The sequence below is a fragment of the Falco biarmicus genome, chromosome 5 (assembly GCF_023638135.1).
Source record: "Falco biarmicus isolate bFalBia1 chromosome 5, bFalBia1.pri, whole genome shotgun sequence".
Classification (NCBI taxonomy): Eukaryota; Metazoa; Chordata; class Aves; order Falconiformes; family Falconidae; genus Falco; species Falco biarmicus.
Window position 1 is genome coordinate 54,454,507 of NC_079292.1, and position 23,658 is coordinate 54,478,164.

Sequence of the window (23,658 nt, forward strand, 5' to 3'; positions counted from 1 at the left end):
CAGAGTGGCGGCCAATCCGCGCGCGGCGCGGGCTTTTCGGAGCCAGCCGGCCGGTCGGGGCCGGGGGGGGCCTCCGAGCGTCTCCTCGCCCCCCGGCTGATCGGAGACACCACGGGACCCCAGCACCTCGCCCCCCGAAAGCCGGGGTGCCGTGACCGCTGCCGAACTTCCACAGGACTTCGGGCTCACCGATTTCTTGCGGCTAACCGGGAAGCTATTTGCATCCACACCCGCGGGTATACGCTAAGGAGTTGTGCCGCCGGGAACCACCGCAGTACGGCTGTCCGCTCCCCTGAAAAAAAGCGCGGAAGTTTGAGCTGTTTCCACATCGACCATAATTAAGCAAAAAGCAGTGCCGAGTAAAGGAAGTTGCGCACGCGCGCACACACACACACACACGCGCAAAGCGTAAGAAATGGCATTTCAGCTCTTTTTGGGAAAGTTTGGGTGGCTCTTAGAAGAGCCGTTGGGTTTATCTGCAAGACAGACGGGATTTTTTCAGCACCATTTATTTTTTCTTTGGGGTCGCCTTCTTCGCCTTAGCCGCTTTGGGCTTGGCCGCCTTGGGCTTGGCTGCTTTGGGCTTCACCGCCTTCGCTTTGGCCGGGCTCTTCGCGGCTGCCGCCGTCTTTTTCGGCTTAGCAGCCTTAGTCACCTTCTTAGGGCTCTTGGCCGCTTTCTTGGCCGCGGCAGCTGCCGGCTTCTTAGCTTTCTTGGGGCTCTTTTTTGCTGTCACCGCCTTCTTGGGCTTCTTAGCGGCGCTGGCGGGCTTCTTGGCAGCCGGCTTCTTAGGCTTGGCCGCGGCTGCCCGCTTCTTGGGGGCTTTTTCCTTCACTTCGCCAGGCTTCTTGTTGAGGCGGAAGGAGCCCGAGGCGCCGGTGCCCTTGGTCTGCACCAGGGTGCCCTTGTTGACGAGGCTCTTAAGCCCCAGCTTGATGCGGCTGTTGCTCTTCTCCACATCGTAGCCGCCGGCAGCCAGCGCCTTCTTGAGCGCGGCGAGGGAGAGCCCCTTGCGCTCCTTGGCGGCGGACACGGCCTTGGTGATCAGCTCGGTGACGCTGGGGCCCGCGGGCTTGCGGGCCTTGGAGCCGCCCGCCGCCTTCTTCGGCTTCTTGGCGGCGGCAGGCTTGGCCGGGGCCGGAGCGGCGGCAGCCACATCGGGCGCGGCAACGGGAGCGGTCTCAGACATGGCACCTCTACGGTATCAGCACGAACAATAGCGGCAGCTGCCGCGCGCCCCCTTTTATAGCAGCGCCGCGCGCACTGATTGGTGCGGACCGCCCCGCCCCGCCGCCCGCCGCCGCGCCGGTTGTGTTTCTTCCCGGTACAAAAATGACTTTTTCCTCCCGAAATTTACAACCGGTGCACCCCGTTTCTTCCCGGGCGGGGAGCAGGGATTGTGTGCTACCCGTTAACGGAGTTTCCCGTCGGAAGGAGGACAAATGAGGCAAAAGTGACCCCAGAAACTCCTCAGCGTGGGGCCGCTGAGCCCTCGGGAGAGAGAAACTTTCCTTTTACCTTTTAGATTAAAAGTATACCTTGGCATAAATGAGCACAGCCGGCCTGAAATCCTGTACTTTAGAAGGTCCTCTGCAGAGCAGGGAAAAACCCGGTATGGTTTGAACGGGTTTTCTCAGGATAAATTGATATTAAACCCGAGGAAGTAACACAGCTTCGGCCCGTGGTGGCGAACGCGGGGGCAGAGATGGCTCCCTCGGCCAAGCCGCGTCCCTTCGAAATCGCTGAATGTGCTCAGTGTCCCTTCCGCGTCCACGGTGTCTGAGCTAATGCCTTTTGGGGAGACGTTTCTGGTTTAGCAGCTCCGTGTGAAAGCCAGTGTAACTTTACGTCTTCTTAAGTATTTCAATGGAACAAAGCACCTACGTGCCCCTCTGAAGGCTGATGCTCCTGTCATTGGATCTTAACTTAGTCGCTTTCGTTTGTTAAATTCAAAAGTCAGGATAGTTTCAGTAGTAATAGACCAGATTTGAGCCTTAAAACGTATAAAAACTTTGCATCGTGATTTGTTAAAATTGATTGGGGAGTAGAATCTGGGGTGTAATGAAATTTGAACAGGACGGGGATTTAAAGGTGGAAATCCGGTTAGTTGAGGGTGTGTTCTGTAATTAGGACACTTTGTTATGCAAAACTGATTTCTCTGTTCGAATGAATGAATGTTGATGTTGTGTTTTGCTTTGATAACAGCATCTGGTGATTCACGACTTTGTTCCTTTCAAAAGTAAGATAAGCATTTAAAACTTTTCAAGAGGGTTCCTTCCCCGGGTCAGTGCCAGCTCCATATTCCAAACAATGGATGAATTTTCACTTTCTTCCTTTGTTTTCAATGATATGTTGCTTTCTTTTTAATACGAAACAAATAACACTTTGCCTGCAATAATATTGTGTTTCCTAAAATAGATACCAGGCTATCATCAGCTCATAAAAACGGGTGAACAGACCTATTCAAGGATAAAAGTAGGTGTAACAGGGTGAAAGAAATGACAATACAACGTAGAGTTCCCGCTGCCTGGGACTGTGAAAATACGCTGATTTGAATCTCCATGCGACATTCGAGAAATTCTTTTCCGATTACAGGTGTTTAATTGAAAAAGCTGAAGGGCTTCAATCAACGCAAGGACTAGTGTTATTCAAGGAATTTAACACACCCGCTTATTTTCTGTTCTTGAAGGTGAAATGTGTGAAGTAATAGAGCTTTAGTGAGGTCTCCCAGAGAATGCATTTCAGCCTGTAAAGCGAAGGTGAATACATGTTTTGGGTGATCTGGCTGAGATAACGAGCTTGACAAAACTGCAACGTGTGAGACTGCAGAACTGTGCATTGTGTATTGATTAAACACTGAAATGGAAAACCAATATTAATATCCATTAATGGTTTTTTGATGGTTATTTCTTAAAATGGGGGAGGATTAAGGTCCTCAGTGACATAATTGAGGACTGTATCAAAACTGCTGACACCCTGAGGAAAAGATTTTCTCTAATCGAGTAGTACTGAGCCCATGGTCATAAAGAATGGAGATTTCAAGTCCTCTTAGAGGTAGTGGAGCTAACATTTTGTAACTCTTTAGTCCACTGATACCTGTTTATAAGTGGTTTGTTTGTTTTAAGCTATTCACATTTAGTGGCTCTTTTCTGACAATTCTCTGGCCTTGTACAACAAGGAATATTTTCATCCTTGTCAGTCTGCAAGGTTCCTATTAATCTTTTTATTTCTCCCAAATTGTTTAAGGCAGAAACGGACTCTGATATACCTGGAAATAGAAAAGGAACATTAATTTTTTTGCTTTCATTGTCATGATCGTTTCTCTATTTACTTGGAAACTGGAAAGTGTTTTAAGATTTGATTCTGATCTCTCAAGCTCCTCATTGCACCATATTAGATAAATTTCTGTACATTGTAGATTATCTCAGGCCACTATGAGAGAGATTTGTGAACAAGACAAAACAGATGGGTAGCATCAGGCTGTGGGTTCTCATAGGAAAAAAACATTATGGTCTTCCTACAACATAGGTCAAATGAAAGATTAGCACAAACCAGACAATAAGAACAGTGTTGTTGAACTAACTCAGCTCATTTGCTTACCTCTGGCTCTTTTATTCAGTCACATTTTGCTTCTGGATATTCAAGTATAACATCCTAGATTTATCCAAATATTTTGATTATAATCAAGTAAATGGATTTTACTTTATTAGCCACTGTAGAGTAAAATTTCTTTTTTTCAACCATAATAGAGTGTAATCCAGTACAGAGAGCATGTGCTCAACACAGGAACTTGTTGCAGTTACGTAGGTACAGCAGGAAGGCCCCCCAAGTTTTGATATCCAATTACCACCTGGGGCAGAATTTGTATTTGGGTATCACCATTCCATCCACCTTTCCTTCATTTTTAGAATCAGCAAATGTAATTAAAAATACTGAAATATTTTAGTAAAACGTTGTTACTTTCCTTCCAGGAAATAAACATTTTTATGAATTAGCACAGTCCCATGGAGAGATCCTATCCAGAATTTCTTTAGGAAGTTACTATAATAAAAGAACAATTGACAGGAGAATGTGGTGGGTTCAAGTTTTGACTCAGAACCTCACACTTGCTTTGGATCGATTTAACTTTATGTAGACCACTTACTGAAATTGGACACCTACCCTTGCCCCTGTTCCAAGGAAGATTGGGGTAGGTAGTATGAAATGATTGTTACCCTGTGTTTTAATGTCCTTTTTCAAAGCTGTCGCCAGATGCAGGTGTCCTAATGCTCAGTAAATCGTAAATCCCGGCTTCCTCCTGTTTAAAATTCATAGGCCCCCAATGTTTTCCTCTGCACCTACTGACATTTCTTTTCCTGAATTACTAGGAAATTAAAAATGTCCTAAATAAGTGTTAATGCACTAGTTCCATTATCACCATGTTGAAATGAACAGCAACTGATTTCTTCAGTGTGAATTGTGGCTTCCACAATGGTGATACTCTTGGCTTTGTGCAGGGCAATTGTATTTTGTTCTTCTGACAAATTTTTGGATATAGATTGTAGCTCATGGTGAGATATACACTACAAAATGTTCAGAAGAGTATGTATTCCACATTTGAAAGACATGTCAAAATCATATTTTTTTTCCATACAACAGGACATGCCTCATTATCAGGAAATGGAACCATTTTTTAAATCACAGAAACACCATTCAAATACAGATGAAAACTATTACTATATCTTCCAGCCTTTGTCCAGTAGCACTCTTGAGAGGATGGAAACCCTGTTGCTTTGCATATAGAAGCTCTAATGGACTGAAACTTTTCATTTTTCTTTTTCCCTCGTGTGGAGCAAGAGCAGTTTCTGACACAGCATTAGACCTAATGGCTGCTGCTGGAGCTCACTCAGTGGCACAAGGATGAGAAAGATAAGAAGGAACAATTTAAGTTTAGTGGACAGTATAGATCTAATAATAAGTATGGGGTAGAAAGAGTAGTTTTGCATGTCACAGATTACCAAAGCTATTTCAGGAATGAAGTGACATACAGTGTTTTTCTAAAAATCATATTAGAACTTCTTCCAGAATTGCAGGGTTAGGATATGAATGAGGCCTTCTTGCCCATTAAGCAACTGGCAGTTAATTGCATTTTGGAAACTCCAGATATAGCACAAGCAGATAAAGCTTTGATATAGAAGTGAGGGAAGACAAGGATGCTTGTGAAACTCCTAATGTATTTGATTTTTTTTTCCTTTGCTCCCTGTGGCAAAAGCAGCACATGGAGTTCCCCAAATCCATTGATACCAGTTAATCTAATTCATACTACTGTGCAACTGTCCGAGCACTGAAGGCTAATTTAAACCCATTTGTTAATCAATGCTACAGTTCTAGGATTAAAAAAAAGATTTTAATAAAATAAATGTATAATATAAGAATATGACAGGACTTTTTTCTTTTCACATTCTATTACGCAAACATAAAATGTTAATTGCTAACAAGAGAGCCACGAACATTGCTCCTTGAATTCTTGAGGCAACTCTTATCCTTTAATACCACTGTGATGAATCCTTTAACTGAATATTTACATAAGAAAATAGAACGATTTACCTATAACTAAATGGCTGCAAACAGGCAGCGCAAGGAGGCAAAGCTGTCAAAATAGCTTCCACCCAGTTTTTGGCTCTTGGAATTTGTGAGTAAACTCCCAAAATTCAGGGGACCATGTTTCCCAGCAGCATAAACACTGCCACTTTGTTGTTTGGGGGTTTTTTTGTGCTGATGATTTTAACCCTTGCAGGTATAAGATTATCAGGTGAATTCTTCAGAACATACTGAACTAGAGAGAGTGGGGGAAGATAATCACATGAGTCATAACTAAATGGAAATGTAATTCAGAAAAGTGTCAAATATGACCTGCTTGAAACATTGCTTTCTAAGGCTCCCCATACTTTAAAGTCTTTAAGGGCATATACAGGAAAAAAGGCTATGGCAGCCTGTTCAAAGTGATTTCTACAGCCTGCCAAAGTTGGAAACCATTTTGAAACTCGATTTACAGCTGACAAGCCAACATTTCATATGCTCAGCATTGGTTCTTAGTAGAGAAATATAAACAGGTCTACTTTGTGTTTGTAACATATACATCGATATTTTAATCGCATGTGAAAATATTTTCTATTGATTTTCTGAAAAACAAGTCAAATAACAGAAGCCCACAAACTGTTTTGCCGGATGGTTGACAGTATGTGAAGCAAAGAGGAGCATAAGGACACGAGGGCAACCTGTCAGTTGTTACAGTTAGCAGTCGTTTCTGAACGCTGCCATTGTGCCCTTGCGATGTGACCTCAGCACTGATGAGACGTGGTCATCAGAAGCTTAACAACGGTCCGCAGAGGCCTGAAGGCCGCCGGCTACCCGCGCAGTGACGTGCTCGGCCGCTCGCAAAAGAAAGGTCTGTGCGCCGCCGCGACGCACAGAGGGGGAAGATGCCGGGAAACGGCGCTCCAGGGGCACCGGGGCTGGGGGACGGCGGGCGAGGCGGAGGCGGGCGAGGCGGAGGCGGGCGAGGCGGAGGCGGGCGAGGCGGAGGCGGGCGAGGCGGAGGCGGGCGAGGCGGAGGCGGGCGAGGCGCCCCGCCGCGCGCGCGGAGAGGGGGGAGGGGGCGCAGGCTCCGCCCCCGCTAGCCGTACTCGCCCCTGCTCCCAATCAGGTCGGCTCCCCGCGCATAAAGCGCTGCGCCGCGGCCTGCCCTGCGTTGCAGTTAGGTAGAGAGAACGGCGGCAGCATGTCTGGCAGAGGCAAGGGCGGGAAGGGGCTCGGCAAAGGGGGCGCCAAGCGCCACCGCAAGGTGCTGCGCGACAACATCCAGGGCATCACCAAGCCGGCCATCCGGCGCCTGGCGCGGCGCGGCGGCGTGAAGCGCATCTCGGGGCTCATCTACGAGGAGACGCGCGGCGTGCTGAAGGTCTTCCTGGAGAACGTGATCCGCGACGCCGTCACCTACACCGAGCACGCCAAGCGCAAGACGGTCACGGCCATGGACGTGGTGTACGCTCTCAAGCGCCAGGGGCGCACCCTCTACGGCTTCGGCGGCTAAAAGGCCTTTCATTTCCCGGACCACCTCGAGAACCCAAAGGCTCTTTTCAGAGCCACCCATTTACTCCTTGGAAGAGCTGTGTCGTGTCACGCTCGTCTTTGTTGTCGTATACCGCCTCCCTTCCCGGCTCCTGCCCTTCCCATGCTCGCCCCCCGTGTTTGGTTGTTTTTTTATTTTCCCCCGAGCTGCAGCCGCACTAGCTACCCTTGCAGTCCAGCTCTGCGTTCTGTAGCCCGCTGCTGCAGCATTGCCCCTACCAGCTTCCTGCTTACCCTTCGCAGCAGCCGCTTTTGGAAAAGCTCGCTGGGCGCGCTGCCCTGTAAGGCAAGCAGAGTGCCAGTTTGACTCTTCTCGAGGTGTTTAGGGACGCCGCGGAGTCCTGGAAAGTGCTGGGCCGTGAAGGGCAAACCTAGCGTGCCTCATCAGCGGCTTTGCTCGGAAAAAGCACGGGGGTAAAGGAACAGTGCCTCTGCTCGAACTACATAAAAAGGAGAAAGCAAAGCCCGGCTCCGTGTCTCGCTAAGCTCTCCTCCGCTGGAGGGCCGGCGGCTCCTTCCTTTCCTCCTGCTCGCTTACATATGAAGGGGGAAGCTGCCGTGACCGCGCCGGGTTCGCTGGCGCCGGCAACGGCCTCATCGCTCTTGCGCGCGGCTGGGGCGGGGCCGCTGCAGCGGGGCGCCGTCTCCGGCGGCGACCGGGTTACGCGCCCTCGCTCTTTCGAAAAGCCCGCGCGGGCAACGGCTGGCTGCAGGCGATTCCGCGCTCCGCTCCGGCAACCGGGCACCGCCCGACTAGGAAGCTGCGGGGACCACGAGATAAATCGCAGGCTTCCCGGCCGCGCCTCAGCTCTCCAGCGTAACCCGAGCCAGGACGGCTCCGGAGACGAGACATACCACATACACATCTCACGCCCCCAACGACACGGCTCTCCCGTGAGAAACGCACGCAACACCGGTCCCCTGCTGCCCACTCGGCAGCAGTCAGCGTCTCGAGCTCCTTTCTCGACACTGTGGGTGGCTCTGAAAAGAGCCTTTGGGTTTCGCTTCTCTGCTCGGGACGTTTCTGCGGCCGCGGTTTACTTGCTCTTGGCTTTGTGGCTCTCTGTCTTCTTGGGCAGCAGCACGGCCTGGATGTTGGGCAGCACGCCGCCCTGCGCGATGGTCACCTTGCCCAGCAGCTTGTTGAGCTCCTCGTCGTTGCGGATGGCGAGCTGCAGGTGGCGGGGGATGATGCGCGTCTTCTTGTTGTCGCGGGCCGCGTTGCCCGCCAGCTCCAGGATCTCGGCCGTCAGGTACTCCAGCACGGCCGCCAGGTACACCGGGGCGCCGGCGCCCACCCGCTCCGCGTAGTTGCCCTTGCGCAGCAGCCGGTGCACGCGGCCCACGGGGAACTGCAGCCCGGCCCGCGACGAGCGCGACTTGGCCTTGGCCCGCGCCTTCCCGCCCTGCTTCCCGCGGCCGGACATCTTCGGTCGATTACCCCCTCGGCACTAAGGCCCAGCCACTACAAGACAAACAACAGGTGAGTTGCCTGCGCCCTGAGGCCCGCCTTTATATCCCTTCCCTTTGCGCCGCCGGCGGCTCCCGATAGGCCGAGGAGCCTATCGGGGAACGCGCACCCAATCACCAAGCGAATCTCGTCCCGACCAATGGCGAGGGGCGTAACGCTGAAACGCCTCCGCCCGCGCTCTCGAAGCGGCCAGTGACGAGGCGGGAGGGGCGGGCTTCAGCAGGCGGCTCCGCCCCGCCGGACCGCCCGCTCCCGCCGCCGGAGCCCGGACCCGCGGGGCCGAGGCGCCCCGCGTTTGCTTGCATTTTCTCTTTTTAAAATTTTTTAAAGCAGACGGGCCGGAAAAGTGCCGGTTGGGGGCGCAGACCTGAGGAGGTAGAGACAGACGTCTAGGGTGGCTGTGTCAGTGAGCAGGAGAAAAGGAGGGGGGCTACTGGGGGAGGGGAAACGCGGTACGCATCCCCCCGTTGTTTGACGAGGAGCCTTTTCCCCGCGGGAAAATTTCGCCCCTTTCCAACACCGCGTCACGCTGAAGCTTTCCAAAACGGCACACGCTTCCCTGCACCGGGAAACTGCCACGGCTCGCTGTGCCCCGCAACTCAAACGCAGAGGGACAACGCAGCCACACACAGCCCCTGCTCACTGCTCCACGTTATACCTGAAATTGCAGGTACAAGTGATCCCTATATTTCTCTTATCCTCGTTTTCAAGGTGCAATTCATATATTCAAGTAGCACTTATAGAGATTAAAAGGGACAGATGAACTTACGTTTTATGATATGCTTTTTTAAACATGTTTTTCAATCTATGTTTTCCAATGGTCGTCTGGTTTCCCTTTGTTTACTTTATAGTCCGTATGGTACAGCAGTATTTCAACGTGTTTAAATACAAATAATCATATCTTCCACATAAGTGTTATCCTTGTTATCTCTACATAGCAAAATACATTAAACAGGAAAAACATCCAAGTTGATAAGAAATTATCACTGTATAAAAAGAAGTATTTGTTTTGAAGTCAAAATAATTTTAAAAAAGAAAGTCAATAAGATGCTAAGGATTACCGGAAAAGGAAAAGATATACAGTGATAAAATGTTGTGTTTGGACGGACAGAGCACACAACAAAAGGTTAGGCGGTACGTACCTGTGGCGGGACTTTTAAATTTTGAATCCACCAATGAGAAGAAGAATTTACCAGTCCGCCTATCAGAGGAAGAGCTAGTCCTATATATACCCCTCCAAGAGGGGCACGGAATCAGTTGTTGTGGTTGCGTTTTAGCTGTTTACTTCATAGTGATGGCGCGCACGAAGCAGACGGCGCGTAAGTCGACGGGCGGGAAGGCGCCCCGCAAGCAGCTGGCCACCAAGGCGGCCCGCAAGAGCGCGCCGGCCACGGGCGGCGTGAAGAAGCCGCACCGCTACCGGCCCGGCACGGTGGCGCTGCGCGAGATCCGGCGCTACCAGAAGTCGACGGAGCTGCTGATCCGCAAGCTGCCCTTCCAGCGGCTGGTGCGCGAGATCGCGCAGGACTTCAAGACCGACCTGCGCTTCCAGAGCTCGGCCGTGATGGCGCTGCAGGAGGCGAGCGAGGCCTACCTGGTGGGGCTCTTCGAGGACACCAACCTGTGCGCCATCCACGCCAAGCGCGTCACCATCATGCCCAAGGACATCCAGCTGGCACGCCGCATACGCGGAGAGCGTGCATAAGCCCATTTGGACCCCTCTCATATCTTTGAGAGAAAAAAATTTAAACAAAAAGGCTCTTTTAAGAGCCACTCCATTTACAATAAGAAGGGCTGTTGCACTTAATATATCCACCTACTTTTTAATTTTTGCTTTTTTTGCGCTCCCAATACCGAATAATGAAAAAACGTTAGGCTTGATAAAGGAAACACTTGTACCTGCAATTTCAGGTATAACGTGGAGCAGTGAGCAGGGTGTCCCTCTGCGTTTGAGTTGCAGGGCACAGCGAGCCGTGGCAGTTTCCCGGTGCAGGGAAGCGTGTGCCGTTTTGGAAAGCTTCAGCGTGACGCGGTGTTGGAAAGGGGCGAAATTTTCCCGCGGGGAAAAGGCTCCTCGTCAAACAACGGGGGGATGCGTACCGCGTTTCCCCTCCCCCAGTAGCCCCCCTCCTTTTCTCCTGCTCACTGACACAGCCACCCTAGACGTCTGTCTCTACCTCCTCAGGTCTGCGCCCCCAACCGGCACTTTTCCGGCCCGTCTGCTTTAAAAAATTTTAAAAAGAGAAAATGCAAGCAAACGCGGGGCGCCTCGGCCCCGCGGGTCCGGGCTCCGGCGGCGGGAGCGGGCGGTCCGGCGGGGCGGAGCCGCCTGCTGAAGCCCGCCCCTCCCGCCTCGTCACTGGCCGCTTCGAGAGCGCGGGCGGAGGCGTTTCAGCGTTACGCCCCTCGCCATTGGTCGGGACGAGATTCGCTTGGTGATTGGGTGCGCGTTCCCCGATAGGCTCCTCGGCCTATCGGGAGCCGCCGGCGGCGCAAAGGGAAGGGATATAAAGGCGGGCCTCAGGGCGCAGGCAACTCACCTGTTGTTTGTCTTGTAGTGGCTGGGCCTTAGTGCCGAGGGGGTAATCGACCGAAGATGTCCGGCCGCGGGAAGCAGGGCGGGAAGGCGCGGGCCAAGGCCAAGTCGCGCTCGTCGCGGGCCGGGCTGCAGTTCCCCGTGGGCCGCGTGCACCGGCTGCTGCGCAAGGGCAACTACGCGGAGCGGGTGGGCGCCGGCGCCCCGGTGTACCTGGCGGCCGTGCTGGAGTACCTGACGGCCGAGATCCTGGAGCTGGCGGGCAACGCGGCCCGCGACAACAAGAAGACGCGCATCATCCCCCGCCACCTGCAGCTCGCCATCCGCAACGACGAGGAGCTCAACAAGCTGCTGGGCAAGGTGACCATCGCGCAGGGCGGCGTGCTGCCCAACATCCAGGCCGTGCTGCTGCCCAAGAAGACAGAGAGCCACAAAGCCAAGAGCAAGTAAACCGCGGCCGCAGAAACGTCCCGAGCAGAGAAGCGAAACCCAAAGGCTCTTTTCAGAGCCACCCACAGTGTCGAGAAAGGAGCTCGAGACGCTGACTGCTGCCGAGTGGGCAGCAGGGGACCGGTGTTGCGTGCGTTTCTCACGGGAGAGCCGTGTCGTTGGGGGCGTGAGATGTGTATGTGGTATGTCTCGTCTCCGGAGCCGTCCTGGCTCGGGTTACGCTGGAGAGCTGAGGCGCGGCCGGGAAGCCTGCGATTTATCTCGTGGTCCCCGCAGCTTCCTAGTCGGGCGGTGCCCGGTTGCCGGAGCGGAGCGCGGAATCGCCTGCAGCCAGCCGTTGCCCGCGCGGGCTTTTCGAAAGAGCGAGGGCGCGTAACCCGGTCGCCGCCGGAGACGGCGCCCCGCTGCAGCGGCCCCGCCCCAGCCGCGCGCAAGAGCGATGAGGCCGTTGCCGGCGCCAGCGAACCCGGCGCGGTCACGGCAGCTTCCCCCTTCATATGTAAGCGAGCAGGAGGAAAGGAAGGAGCCGCCGGCCCTCCAGCGGAGGAGAGCTTAGCGAGACACGGAGCCGGGCTTTGCTTTCTCCTTTTTATGTAGTTCGAGCAGAGGCACTGTTCCTTTACCCCCGTGCTTTTTCCGAGCAAAGCCGCTGATGAGGCACGCTAGGTTTGCCCTTCACGGCCCAGCACTTTCCAGGACTCCGCGGCGTCCCTAAACACCTCGAGAAGAGTCAAACTGGCACTCTGCTTGCCTTACAGGGCAGCGCGCCCAGCGAGCTTTTCCAAAAGCGGCTGCTGCGAAGGGTAAGCAGGAAGCTGGTAGGGGCAATGCTGCAGCAGCGGGCTACAGAACGCAGAGCTGGACTGCAAGGGTAGCTAGTGCGGCTGCAGCTCGGGGGAAAATAAAAAAACAACCAAACACGGGGGGCGAGCATGGGAAGGGCAGGAGCCGGGAAGGGAGGCGGTATACGACAACAAAGACGAGCGTGACACGACACAGCTCTTCCAAGGAGTAAATGGGTGGCTCTGAAAAGAGCCTTTGGGTTCTCGAGGTGGTCCGGGAAATGAAAGGCCTTTTAGCCGCCGAAGCCGTAGAGGGTGCGCCCCTGGCGCTTGAGAGCGTACACCACGTCCATGGCCGTGACCGTCTTGCGCTTGGCGTGCTCGGTGTAGGTGACGGCGTCGCGGATCACGTTCTCCAGGAAGACCTTCAGCACGCCGCGCGTCTCCTCGTAGATGAGCCCCGAGATGCGCTTCACGCCGCCGCGCCGCGCCAGGCGCCGGATGGCCGGCTTGGTGATGCCCTGGATGTTGTCGCGCAGCACCTTGCGGTGGCGCTTGGCGCCCCCTTTGCCGAGCCCCTTCCCGCCCTTGCCTCTGCCAGACATGCTGCCGCCGTTCTCTCTACCTAACTGCAACGCAGGGCAGGCCGCGGCGCAGCGCTTTATGCGCGGGGAGCCGACCTGATTGGGAGCAGGGGCGAGTACGGCTAGCGGGGGCGGAGCCTGCGCCCCCTCCCCCCTCTCCGCGCGCGCGGCGGGGCGCCTCGCCCGCCTCCGCCTCGCCCGCCTCCGCCTCGCCCGCCTCCGCCTCGCCCGCCTCCGCCTCGCCCGCCTCCGCCTCGCCCGCCTCCGCCTCGCCCGCCTCCGCCTCGCCCGCCGTCCCCCAGCCCCGGTGCCCCTGGAGCGCCGTTTCCCGGCATCTTCCCCCTCTGTGCGTCGCGGCGGCGCACAGACCTTTCTTTTGCGAGCGGCCGAGCACGTCACTGCGCGGGTAGCCGGCGGCCTTCAGGCCTCTGCGGACCGTTGTTAAGCTTCTGATGACCACGTCTCATCAGTGCTGAGGTCACATCGCAAGGGCACAATGGCAGCGTTCAGAAACGACTGCTAACTGTAACAACTGACAGGTTGCCCTCGTGTCCTTATGCTCCTCTTTGCTTCACATACTGTCAACCATCTGGCAAATCACATCTATGTTGTCATCTCATTAAGAAACTCACTTTTCTCTATAACCTTATTATGCCTGACTCTAAGAGTATAATATTTCTGGTGAGTCTACAAAGGGCTGGTTTTTTTTTCAGCACAGTATTCTAGAATGCCCTGTATTTTCTATTCTCTATTTTGAGTGTTGCTTCCTATTGTCACAGACATCCTTATCTCATTCAAAAATATTTCCTTTTAGATCACTGCTAACTGGATTAAAATTAATCATGTATGTGAAATGCTCAGCAATGGCTATGTTAGGTATGTGCATGCATACCTCCATGTTTTACAAAGCCTCACATCATTCCTTCATATAATATATTTTCCTTTCACCAGTGTTCGTTGCCAGTAACAACATTTCTTGTTGTTAGTTTGGTACAACTTCATGACTCTGAATATCAATCATCATGATTGTTAAATCTAGACCTCTTTTCTTCTGGCTATCCATGCAGTCCTCCATTTCATAGCTTAGGGCCCACTGGGGTTATGGGATTAGCATAATTGCAATATGGAGAATTTGCCTGTGCTCATCATGGCTGAATACATGTCATCCACACACAGACAGAGGAGACCCCTTCAAGAAGAAGGGCTCAGGGAGATCTTTGTGAACTCTGACAACCCTTTGTGATGCTGACATTGGCATTTGGTTCTGTCTCAGTCACAGTGACTCTAGAAGGGAAGGTCTGTGTGAGTGATAGGATCTAAAAATAGTGAGTTAATTCTTTCCTAGCATCTTTCAGTTGAGATATTTTATATAGGAAGGCGTCTTCTGGCCCTGAAGACTCCCGATTCGCTTTTCTCTGTTTTTTCTTATCATTCCCTCTGCTTCCCATATTTTCTCTTCACATCTCTTCAGCTACAGGAAAGGGGAATTAGTTCATGTAGAAGAATGGCTGCAGAAGCGTGGCCTTAGAATCTCTGAAGATCTGCATAATCCAGGCCTGGTATTAGAATAGGCCTGTAATCAGAATTGTACTGAAGTTGCTGTGCTGAAGTTAACAAGAAAGGTAGCCTTGAGCTATTCTTGAATCCTGAGACGAAGTAATTATGTTGTGCCAACAGGCCGTGGCTGTAACAAGCTACAGCTGCTGGGAAAGCAGGTGCAGGGCCAAGAAAGATAGGGAGCGGTATGGGAATATAGGGAGTAACACACTACAAGGCTGAAGCATAGCAACACAATTAGCTACATGGATAGAATGCTTATTTTAGACATGATAATTAGGGGTGTGAGAACTGTGCACGCTTAGAGGCTAATAACCAATTATATTTTTGCGTTACGAATATGCATGTATATCGATTCTATATAAGTAGTGTTAGAAACTAATAAAGTTGAGCAAGATGCATAACTCATATTGAGCGATTTCTTGACTCTGGCGAACCCTTCTCCCCAACAAATTCACTCTCTTTGCTGGTTGCCACTTTGTCACACTTCATCTACAGCATGGAAAGCTTGTTTTCCAGCACCATTTTGTAACACACACACACACTGAGGACACTTAACTGTATAAATGAGATTCTTCTCCGTGAAAGGCATGCACTCCATGTAGTATGCATGTTCATCACTCATTTTTAACATCTACCACTCCTACTCTACCTATTCCTCAACCTTTTGTAATTTGTCATGCTGAAGCCACATCCTAAAACATGAAAAATGAGAGATATTGTGTCCAGATAAAGAAATCAATAAACACACAGGAGAAAAATCCATTCAAGGCTCCCCAGTTCAAAGTAATCTCTATGACTTGCTGTTTTCCTGATGTAGAGAGATATCACTACAACCTAAGGGAGCATTTTGGTGTTTCTTTTACTGGTCTCTGTCACAGAAGGAATACTGGCCCAGGTGGAAGTTTCCTGTGAATTACTCAGTTCTTCTAGTGTTATGATCATAAGTCTCTCTCTGGAATGCAATTCAAAGGTCAGCACAATCTCAAGTCTGTCCCACGTATAGTGCCCATTCATTTCTCCCCACTCTGGATGTCTGCTGATATTCTGAATTGCAGAAACAAGTTCTAATACTACACTCAGCATTCTTCCTCTGTCCTCTCCTGGATTTATGGTTTGTGTGTCCCTGATACTAGCCCAATAGAGCTAGTGTCTCCTTCAACATTGAAAAGACCAAAATTAGGTGAGCCTGCTACCCTGGGGAGAGAAAGATGACCAAAAATACCACAGCAGTGTTAAAGCTATTCACCATGTTAGTAGAGTAAGCACACCCTGTAAAATGAAAAAAAGAAAAACAGTTTCTAAGTGTAAGAATATTTTCTTTTAATTAGCGTCAAATGCAAACAAATACACCTGTCCTCATCCAGTGATATGGCTGACAGTGGTCACCCTTGAAAAACTTTCAATGTACTCAAGCATTTCAGGGCCTGTTTTCTTCTAAGGAACTAAATGAAACAAGCACAGATGACACCTTTGCCTCCATTTAGGTTGTAGTTCTTTTTTCTTTTTCCTTTTTTTCTTTTTTCTATCTTCCACCCCCCTCCAAGATTTTTATATAAATGAATATGCATTAGATCTGGAAAGTTCATCAGAATTACTGAAGTGTTTAACTTTCAGTCCCTTTTCTCAACAGCTTTGAGTAATTTGGGCTATTACATTTCCTGTCTTGTAGATGTCTCCTATTGCAGCTTGGGCAAACCCCAAAACACCAGCTCATTTCTCTTTACTTACCATTTCTATACAGTTTGATATATACATCTAACATAGGCTGCTCCTTGCTCTTAGGTTCTCAGTGCTGGCCTTGTGTACTAGGCTTGTTAAGCATGCAACTAAATGTAAGACGTTACAAACGACTAACCTCAAACAGTACACAAAAGTTAAACTTGTTATTCTACTTCTTATTTCACACATGAATCAACCAAAACTTGACTGCATTTTCATTGTCCAAAACAGAAAAAACCAGTCAGGAAGACAGAGATTTAGACTTAATATGCTTACTATGGAAGCCAATCCTTCTTTTTGGAACCTGATCATATAAGGCAGATGCAGGCAAAAGAGGTGAAATGTATTCTTCTTGAATGTACCCCACACTGTATACATATACTGTCATGAGCCAGCAAAGCCAGATTCCTGACTTCCTAACTCTCCGATAGCAGGAGTGCTGAGTGACTGGCCTCATTTGTATATGGTGGGGAAACCTGGGCACCAGCTGGCCCTTCCAGTTTCCCTGGCAGTCTAAATGACATCCTCACCAGGGACAGTGCTGCTCTGGCACCAGCCCATGGACCGCACAGCTGCAAAGCATGTACTGTAAAAAACATAAGCTACAACACAGCACTCTTATACACTGAACAACTCTTCAAAACCTTTTTGCTCCCTCTCTGGTAAGACAAACAGCCTATGTTGCTGGAAACCAAGTGCTACCTTGTGATACTCCTGCTCTGGAAAGATGGCACAAACAGCCATATCTGAATACAGTACCTGCTTCACCCCTACACCTCTGAAGAAAACTGGCAAAACAGTATCACTTCATGAAAGGACCTTCACATGGTGTGTGATGGCAGTGCTTTGGTTCTCAGCGATGGCAGAAGTGCAGCCTATGCTGTGTCTGGGTTCCACCATCACTGTCTGTGTGGCAAAAACCCTGAGTTGCCTGCCAACCCAAATGTACCTGGAATCCTGTCACATCAGCCCCTGACGTGCCACCAGCCAGTCAGATGGTAGATTACAGACCAGCTGTGCATGTACTTGCCCAAGGACACTTTGTTCCTTCAAAGGTACCAAACATGGCTCCGGCTGGAATGGGAGGGGAGGCGTAGACAGATCACATTTGCTTCCTCCCTCTTACCAGCAGCCACAGGGAGCACTGGCACACAAACAGGAAAAGGTAGAGGGCAGAAAGCATGCAGAAGTGCCAGGGTGCTGTGGGGAAGAAGAGTGAGTTGCTCAGCATCGCTCTGTGTGAGCTGCTTACTGGTCTGAGCAGCCAGCCTTCAGTGCTGATGGAGAGGCTACTCTGAGAGGACAGTGTGGTGGCACCCTTCCTTGCTGGGATTCAGTATTAAATGCAGATGAAAGAGAGGCACTGGGGCAGGAGGTTTCTTTGGGGTGCCATGGCTGATGGAGCTTCTGTTAATGTTGCTTACCTTTCATGAACTGTTTGTCTCAGGGCCTGAGGGCTTCAATTGCTGGTTGAGGACTACATTTGAAGCATGCCAGGGTGGGCCAGAGGACAGTTTGTCAAGTGGTTTGGGTAAGCTTTAGAAGACTAAAGTACTTTAAGACATAAATAACTCTGTTCTTTGATACCTGACTGACAGTGAGGATCTTTTCTTTGCCTGTGTGTGAGAAAAGTAAAAAACTGTCAGCCTAGTAAACTCCTGTACAGTAGAGAATAAAGTGCATATGTTTTCATCATTAGCTGTTCTTGGAAGGGGTTTGGCCCCCTAAGTTTTCACTGGCCTTTTTTCACTTTCCCAGGAAGGGCATCCCTCCCAGTGCCTCCTAACTACAGACATATCCAGGTTTTAGCCTATAGGTTTTCAGTTGCCAAATGACATGCCAGGGCAATGACGAAAGGAGGCCACAGCAGTTGCCCCAGCCCTTAGCCAAGAGTACAGGGAGGAGTGTGCAACATTCCAGGAAGCTGAGTCTAATGGGGACAGTCACCCATTGCCCTACCCTATTTGTCCTGCCCACTATAGATGCTCAGCCACACACTGGATTTAAAAGGCCTTGTGTGGCCTCAGTACACTTAGAAATCTTAACTGCAGCAGCAGCAGCAACATCAGTATTATGTAGGCAAAGACTTGTTCGCTGAGCTGCAATGAACTTGCAGTTTGGTAGGTCCCATTTTAAAATTGCTTGGCTAAGGGTTAAAAGCTGTTAAACTGTGCTGGCTGGTTTGATTACACGAGTTATTACATTTGTAACTCAGATGAAGGATGAAGTCACTGAGGGCAAGAAAGGCATGGGTGTAACACTGTAGCAGGAGTGTAATCATGGTTGCAGGAGTATTTACACCTCTTTCCTGTGGAACATGTATGTGGGAGTGCAGCACGTAACATAAAGGCCCTCCTCACCTTAAATCTCACTGGAAATTTTCACTTGAAGGAAGAAGAGGGGCTGTGATGCACAGGCATATCAGCTGTACTTCCTTCAGCTGTCTTAAGAATGACTGACCATAGCATTCATCTACAGCAGGTAGAGCAGCCCATTAGCCATATTTGTGCGGCTAGCTCTCATGCTAATGCCTCCTAACAAAATTGCTGGAGAAGAACAACTACTATGCTACCTCTCATTATTGCAAACATGCTAAATATAACCCAGAGCTCATTTTCTTAGGAACAAGTACTGGCAGATCCTAAACTGGAGATGGGAATGTTTGATAGCTCTCAGGTGCAGTGCCAGCCATTGGCTGTGGTACATGTATCTCCTTGCTTATGCCAAGAGGTCTTAACAGATAACTGCAAAAATTGGACAGACCTGGGTACCTGAAGGGAAGTGACTTGCAGGGTTCTGACTGCAATCTTGTGCAGGTTTGTAATGTAGTCTGACCTGCTAGGGTGCTCATGAGGTGAAAAGAATTGAAGTCATTCAGATGTAGTAGTCATTACAGTGATGCTCTCTCCAGGAGTACCTCCGGAGATGCTGATATCACTCTTCTCCTCTTTTCATAAATGATGAAGTCTACCTTCCTTCCATCTCATTGGTAAAGCCAAACTGTGTCAGAGTCTATGTGGTGCCTTCTTTGTGAAGTCTTTCTACAGTATTCTATGCTTAAACCAGAATTATTTCCTTTTCTCATTTGCTCAGCTTGAAGTGAAACTGCCATTCCTGCCTTTCATATAATCTTGCACCACATTTTTTTCTTTGACTGTGAATATGTGTCCATTCCTTCTAAACTATCTGCTCTGATTGCAGAACAAATTTTTTAAATTCTGAAATGTACCTTAACTTTCCCAAATGTCATTCCTGCATGTGTTTCTTTCATGTAGAAAAGAATACGTTCCAAACAGCAACTCTGCATTGCTACAGTTATTGCATGTCTCTGCTGCAAAGCCATTAAAAAGAAAGATCAGAGTTTTCCTCTGTATCATGAAATTTCTGAAGTTACTTCAGTTTATTTTAGTGTAGTAGACTGTAACTTTTGGAGATCAGAAGCTGCTACACATATGACCCTGTTGGGAATGGGGAGAGGGTAGCAGTTACTGCAAGAAAAGCCAAACCAGGCAGACAACTGGGATGGTGACCATTTTTGCCACCTCAATTTCAGCCACCAATAAATGCGAATCAACACTCTGTGAAGCCACAGCTGAGGGCTGGAATACTTAACATTCCTCCAGTGAAGGTTAGTGAAACAAATGTGTATGAGTTCAAAATTACAAGAATAGGCAACATGAATTTTCATTTTGCTGACATGCCAATCATGGTCTGTGCTTTTCCGCTGTCTATGTGCTATGAAGTGTCTTGGTAGCCACTAAATGTCATCTCCTCCCAACAACCATTACTACTATATTTCACTATGTAGTCAAGTCAATTGAAAGTCTCCTTCATTGATGCACAAACATATATAGGATATAGGCTTAAAAATACATATTAATTTTACTTCAGTTTTAATAATTTATGAAGGTATACCTTCAATACCACCATTCACTCCAATTTATTGCAGTCCTGTCTCCTTACTTTATGTTACATAACTTTTACAAAGATGACTTTGAAAGTCCCAATTGGATTAACCCTTCTCTCAATTATCTTCCTGTTGAAGCATTACCAAGCTCAGGTGCACTTTTCCTATAACCTTTATTCTGATATTTTTTTCTTCTAGGGTGCAGTTCGCATTTTTTCACTTCATTGAGTTTATTCATAGTTTCATATGCATCAAAACCCAATTTTACAGAAAATAATTTTTTTCATGTTATGTACACATTTAGTATTTACAAGACAGCCATTTTAAAGGAAACCATGGGATTACATTTACCCAATACTACCTATTCATATAATCTGTTACTTTGGTTGCTAATATGTAGGCAAATACTGGATTTACATTATATGTTATATCTGGTAATATCAAAAGAAATCAGAGGGCAGGGCTGAGGTGCAGTCTTTGTGATCCTTGAATAACTGTGAAAGGCAATGGTTAACATACTTGTTTGTAATCAGGCACAGATTAATGAAATATTATTCTGGAGCTCTGTTCTGTTCAGCATATTACATCATATTCCACCATATATCAATATTGATTGAATTCTTCCTGGTCCTTCAGGAACGACCTATGGCCTACCTCTCCCCCTGTTAAAACTCAGGTTATCACAAAGTGCTCTAGTTTTTGTCCTGAAAATATTTCCTCATTTCAACGATGGCTGTAAAATGTGTAAAGAAGAATTAGGTGGGTTTTATTCAGAGTGGGAAGGGGATTCAGAATTGACTTTAGATAAAACTTTGTGTAGACATATCATGTAAGATGTGTAAAAATCCCACCAACTACTCACACACACACAAAAAACCCCACCCAAACCCAAAAACCAAACCAGTAATAGGGTTTTAAATTCTACTACTATAGAGAAAATACATAACAAGATAATATTCTCTGGGCAGGAAGAGTATAACTACTAATCTGCCACGCTATCCGTTGCACATGTTACATTACTAGAGAGACAAAGATAATTCCAATAAATATCACCAGAAGTTTAGGAGGTTGCTTTCTTTTACAAAGCTGCAGTTTTTAACATCAGGTATCAAATTATATTCTACTTGAAATTGAAATATAATATGAAAACAAATAGCTTGCCTTACTTATTAATTGATGTAGAAAATCATATGGAAAACAAACAAAAGAAAGAAAGCACCCAACACAAGGTAGCAGGGTAAGTTTGGCTGCTTTCTGCTGAAATCCCAGAAAGACAAAATAAAACAACTGTATGTTCATAAACCTCCAGATATTAACAAATTGCTTGTGACTCTATAAAAAGTGCAATAAGAGGTTGTATGAGACACTATTTCACTAGACTTTAGCGTTTTAAGAGGTAAAACACATGGTCAAAGGAACCGGTTCTTAATCCATATTCAGAGCTGAAAGAGGAGTTTGTGTTACTTCCTCCTCTTCAAAATCAATTTAAACTGTCAAAATAGCTTTAAATCGGCAGATTTCAACTTTCACCCCAAGAAAACCCTCTAAGGAATCAGCCTGAGTCGTTGCTGTAAAATTTAAGTCAAAAGGAAATTTTTAATTTGCAAGGAAAAACAAAAGTTTCTCTCTTCAGAGGTCTCTCCAGCAGCAGCACACGGGATTTATCGCCTCTCCTTTAACTCAGCACGCGTGTTTGCGGCTGGAAATTCTCCCGAACGCAAGTACCTGCTCTTCTCCTCCCTCACCGGGGAAATGGGGCGATTTGGTGGCAGAAATTCCGAGGAAAATACACTTTTGTTAGTCCAAAGAAACACAAATCGAGCACACCGAAGGGCTCCCCGGCCGTGCAGCGGGGCGGGCTCTGCAACGCACCAATCACCGCGCGGCATCTCTCTAAAAATACGAGCATCTGACCCGCGCCAGCCCAATTGTGTTCGCCTGCTCCGCAGAGGACGCCGCCGCCGCCGCGATGTCCGAGACCGCTCCCGCCGCCGCCCCCGATGCATCCGCGCCCGGCGCCAAGGCCGCCGCCAAGAAGCCGAAGAAGGCGGCGGGCGGCTCCAAGGCCCGCAAGCCCGCGGGCCCCAGCGTCACCGAGCTGATCACCAAGGCCGTGTCCGCCTCCAAGGAGCGCAAGGGGCTCTCCCTCGCCGCGCTCAAGAAGGCGCTGGCCGCCGGCGGCTACGATGTGGAGAAGAACAACAGCCGCATCAAGCTGGGGCTTAAGAGCCTCGTCAACAAGGGCACCCTGGTGCAGACCAAGGGCACCGGCGCCTCGGGCTCCTTCCGTCTCAACAAGAAGCCTGGCGAAGTGAAGGAAAAAGCCCCCAAGAAGCGGGCCGCCGCGGCCAAGCCTAAGAAGCCGGCTGCCAAGAAGCCCGCCAGCGCCGCTAAGAAGCCCAAGAAGGCGGCAGCAGTGAAGAAGAGTCCCAAGAAAGCCAAGAAGCCGGCAGCTGCCGCGGCCAAGAAAGCAACCAAGAGCCCCAAGAAAGCGGCCAAGGCAGGCCGTCCCAAGAAAGCGGCGAAGAGCCCGGCCAAAGCGAAGGCGGTGAAGCCCAAAGCAGCCAAGCCCAAGGCAGCCAAGCCGAAAGCGGCCAAGGCGAAGAAAGCGGCACCTAAGAAGAAGTAAACTATAACAGGAGTGCTGCTCTACATATTTTGTTATCAAACGGCTCTTTTAAGAGCCACCCACACTTTCCCTAAAGGAGCTGAGGCACCAAGTCGTCAGTAACCTGCAGCAAGGATCCAGTAATTCGTAAGTCGTCGGCGGTCAATTGTGGTTTCTTGTTTTGTTTTTTGTTTTTTTTCCCCTCTTCCTCCTCCCGCTCCCCAACCATTACCGAAAGAAATGCTAATGAGCACAGTATAACGCGGCGGCTTTAGGGAAGTGTACACTTTTACATCCGTTATGCTGAATGATTGGTTTGATTACCAGGAAGTAATTTTTATAATGATTTGATAAAAATCGGCTGCGTGATTTTTTAAAGCATATATTTTGTAACAAAAGTAATGCAATTGCCAGGCACGCTGCTACTGAGCCATGTCTAACCTATTGTGTTATTTCTTTTAAGGTGTTTCCTTAAATGGTTGTCTCTGGGGGAGGAGGGGAGGGTTTCCTTACATACCCGTAAACAGGCCTGAGCTCTCGCAGTCCTTTTGTTCCCGATGAGAGAGAAAAAGATCTTTAACTCTTGAAAAAGCCCGCCCTGACCAAGGATTGGCCAGCGGAGAGGCCAGCCCGCAGCTCCTTCACCCCCACCCCCCCCAGAAGATGAATACGCCTCATATCTCTGGTGCCGGTTCAGCCACTCCCAGGGAAGAAAAACGCGGAAAAGGGGGGAGGGGCGGGAGCGCTCGCCGAAGCATTGGGAACTTTGTTCTTCGGCATAACCACCAAAGGGAAAATACCCCGTACTAGGAGCAACTTACATTGGGAGGACGTTCTAGCACGACTTTGTTGCTACTATCACCAAGCCAAAAACAATTAATAAACATGGAGAAAATAAGAAAAACCGGGTTGAGTATTCCATGAAAACGGC

General features: G+C 49.3%; 7 protein-coding genes across 7 annotated transcripts; 4 read left to right on the forward strand and 3 right to left on the reverse strand.

Annotated features, from left to right (window-relative positions):
• Positions 1-442: 442 nt before the first annotated feature.
• LOC130150457 (histone H1.03) lies at positions 443-1,199 on the reverse strand. The gene has a single exon (XM_056341451.1). The coding sequence runs from the start codon at positions 1,187-1,189 to the stop codon at positions 509-511; it is 681 nt and encodes a 226-aa protein (XP_056197426.1). The 5' UTR covers positions 1,190-1,199; the 3' UTR covers positions 443-508.
• A 5,534-nt stretch (positions 1,200-6,733) lies between these two features.
• Positions 6,734-7,131, forward strand: LOC130150484 (histone H4). The gene has a single exon (XM_056341482.1). The coding sequence runs from the start codon at positions 6,761-6,763 to the stop codon at positions 7,070-7,072; it is 312 nt and encodes a 103-aa protein (XP_056197457.1). The 5' UTR covers positions 6,734-6,760; the 3' UTR covers positions 7,073-7,131.
• A 951-nt stretch (positions 7,132-8,082) lies between these two features.
• LOC130150475 (histone H2A type 2-C) lies at positions 8,083-8,584 on the reverse strand. Its single transcript, XM_056341470.1, has one exon. It carries the CDS (start codon positions 8,535-8,537, stop codon positions 8,148-8,150), a length of 390 nt encoding a protein of 129 aa, XP_056197445.1. The 5' UTR covers positions 8,538-8,584; the 3' UTR covers positions 8,083-8,147.
• Positions 8,585-9,789: 1,205 nt separating this feature from the next.
• Positions 9,790-10,313, forward strand: LOC130150461 (histone H3). Its single transcript, XM_056341456.1, has one exon. The coding sequence runs from the start codon at positions 9,876-9,878 to the stop codon at positions 10,284-10,286; it is 411 nt and encodes a 136-aa protein (XP_056197431.1). The 5' UTR covers positions 9,790-9,875; the 3' UTR covers positions 10,287-10,313.
• Positions 10,314-11,127: 814 nt separating this feature from the next.
• LOC130150476 (histone H2A type 2-C) lies at positions 11,128-11,632 on the forward strand. The gene has a single exon (XM_056341471.1). It carries the CDS (start codon positions 11,178-11,180, stop codon positions 11,565-11,567), a length of 390 nt encoding a protein of 129 aa, XP_056197446.1. The 5' UTR covers positions 11,128-11,177; the 3' UTR covers positions 11,568-11,632.
• Positions 11,633-12,583: 951 nt separating this feature from the next.
• Positions 12,584-12,985, reverse strand: LOC130150485 (histone H4). The gene has a single exon (XM_056341483.1). The coding sequence runs from the start codon at positions 12,952-12,954 to the stop codon at positions 12,643-12,645; it is 312 nt and encodes a 103-aa protein (XP_056197458.1). The 5' UTR covers positions 12,955-12,985; the 3' UTR covers positions 12,584-12,642.
• An 8,719-nt stretch (positions 12,986-21,704) lies between these two features.
• On the forward strand, positions 21,705-23,631 carry LOC130150459 (histone H1.01). The gene has a single exon (XM_056341454.1). The coding sequence runs from the start codon at positions 22,089-22,091 to the stop codon at positions 22,746-22,748; it is 660 nt and encodes a 219-aa protein (XP_056197429.1). The 5' UTR covers positions 21,705-22,088; the 3' UTR covers positions 22,749-23,631.
• The last annotated feature ends 27 nt before the right edge of the window (positions 23,632-23,658 follow it).

What these genes read in the sequence shown, in the direction of transcription:
- LOC130150457 (XM_056341451.1), bottom strand. Translation starts at nt 1,189, where the DNA reads ATGTCTGAGACCGCTCCCGTTGCCGCGCCCGATGTGGCTGCCGCCGCT.
- LOC130150484 (XM_056341482.1), top strand. Translation starts at nt 6,761, where the DNA reads ATGTCTGGCAGAGGCAAGGGCGGGAAGGGGCTCGGCAAAGGGGGCGCC.
- LOC130150475 (XM_056341470.1), bottom strand. Translation starts at nt 8,537, where the DNA reads ATGTCCGGCCGCGGGAAGCAGGGCGGGAAGGCGCGGGCCAAGGCCAAG.
- LOC130150461 (XM_056341456.1), top strand. Translation starts at nt 9,876, where the DNA reads ATGGCGCGCACGAAGCAGACGGCGCGTAAGTCGACGGGCGGGAAGGCG.
- LOC130150476 (XM_056341471.1), top strand. Translation starts at nt 11,178, where the DNA reads ATGTCCGGCCGCGGGAAGCAGGGCGGGAAGGCGCGGGCCAAGGCCAAG.
- LOC130150485 (XM_056341483.1), bottom strand. Translation starts at nt 12,954, where the DNA reads ATGTCTGGCAGAGGCAAGGGCGGGAAGGGGCTCGGCAAAGGGGGCGCC.
- LOC130150459 (XM_056341454.1), top strand. Translation starts at nt 22,089, where the DNA reads ATGTCCGAGACCGCTCCCGCCGCCGCCCCCGATGCATCCGCGCCCGGC.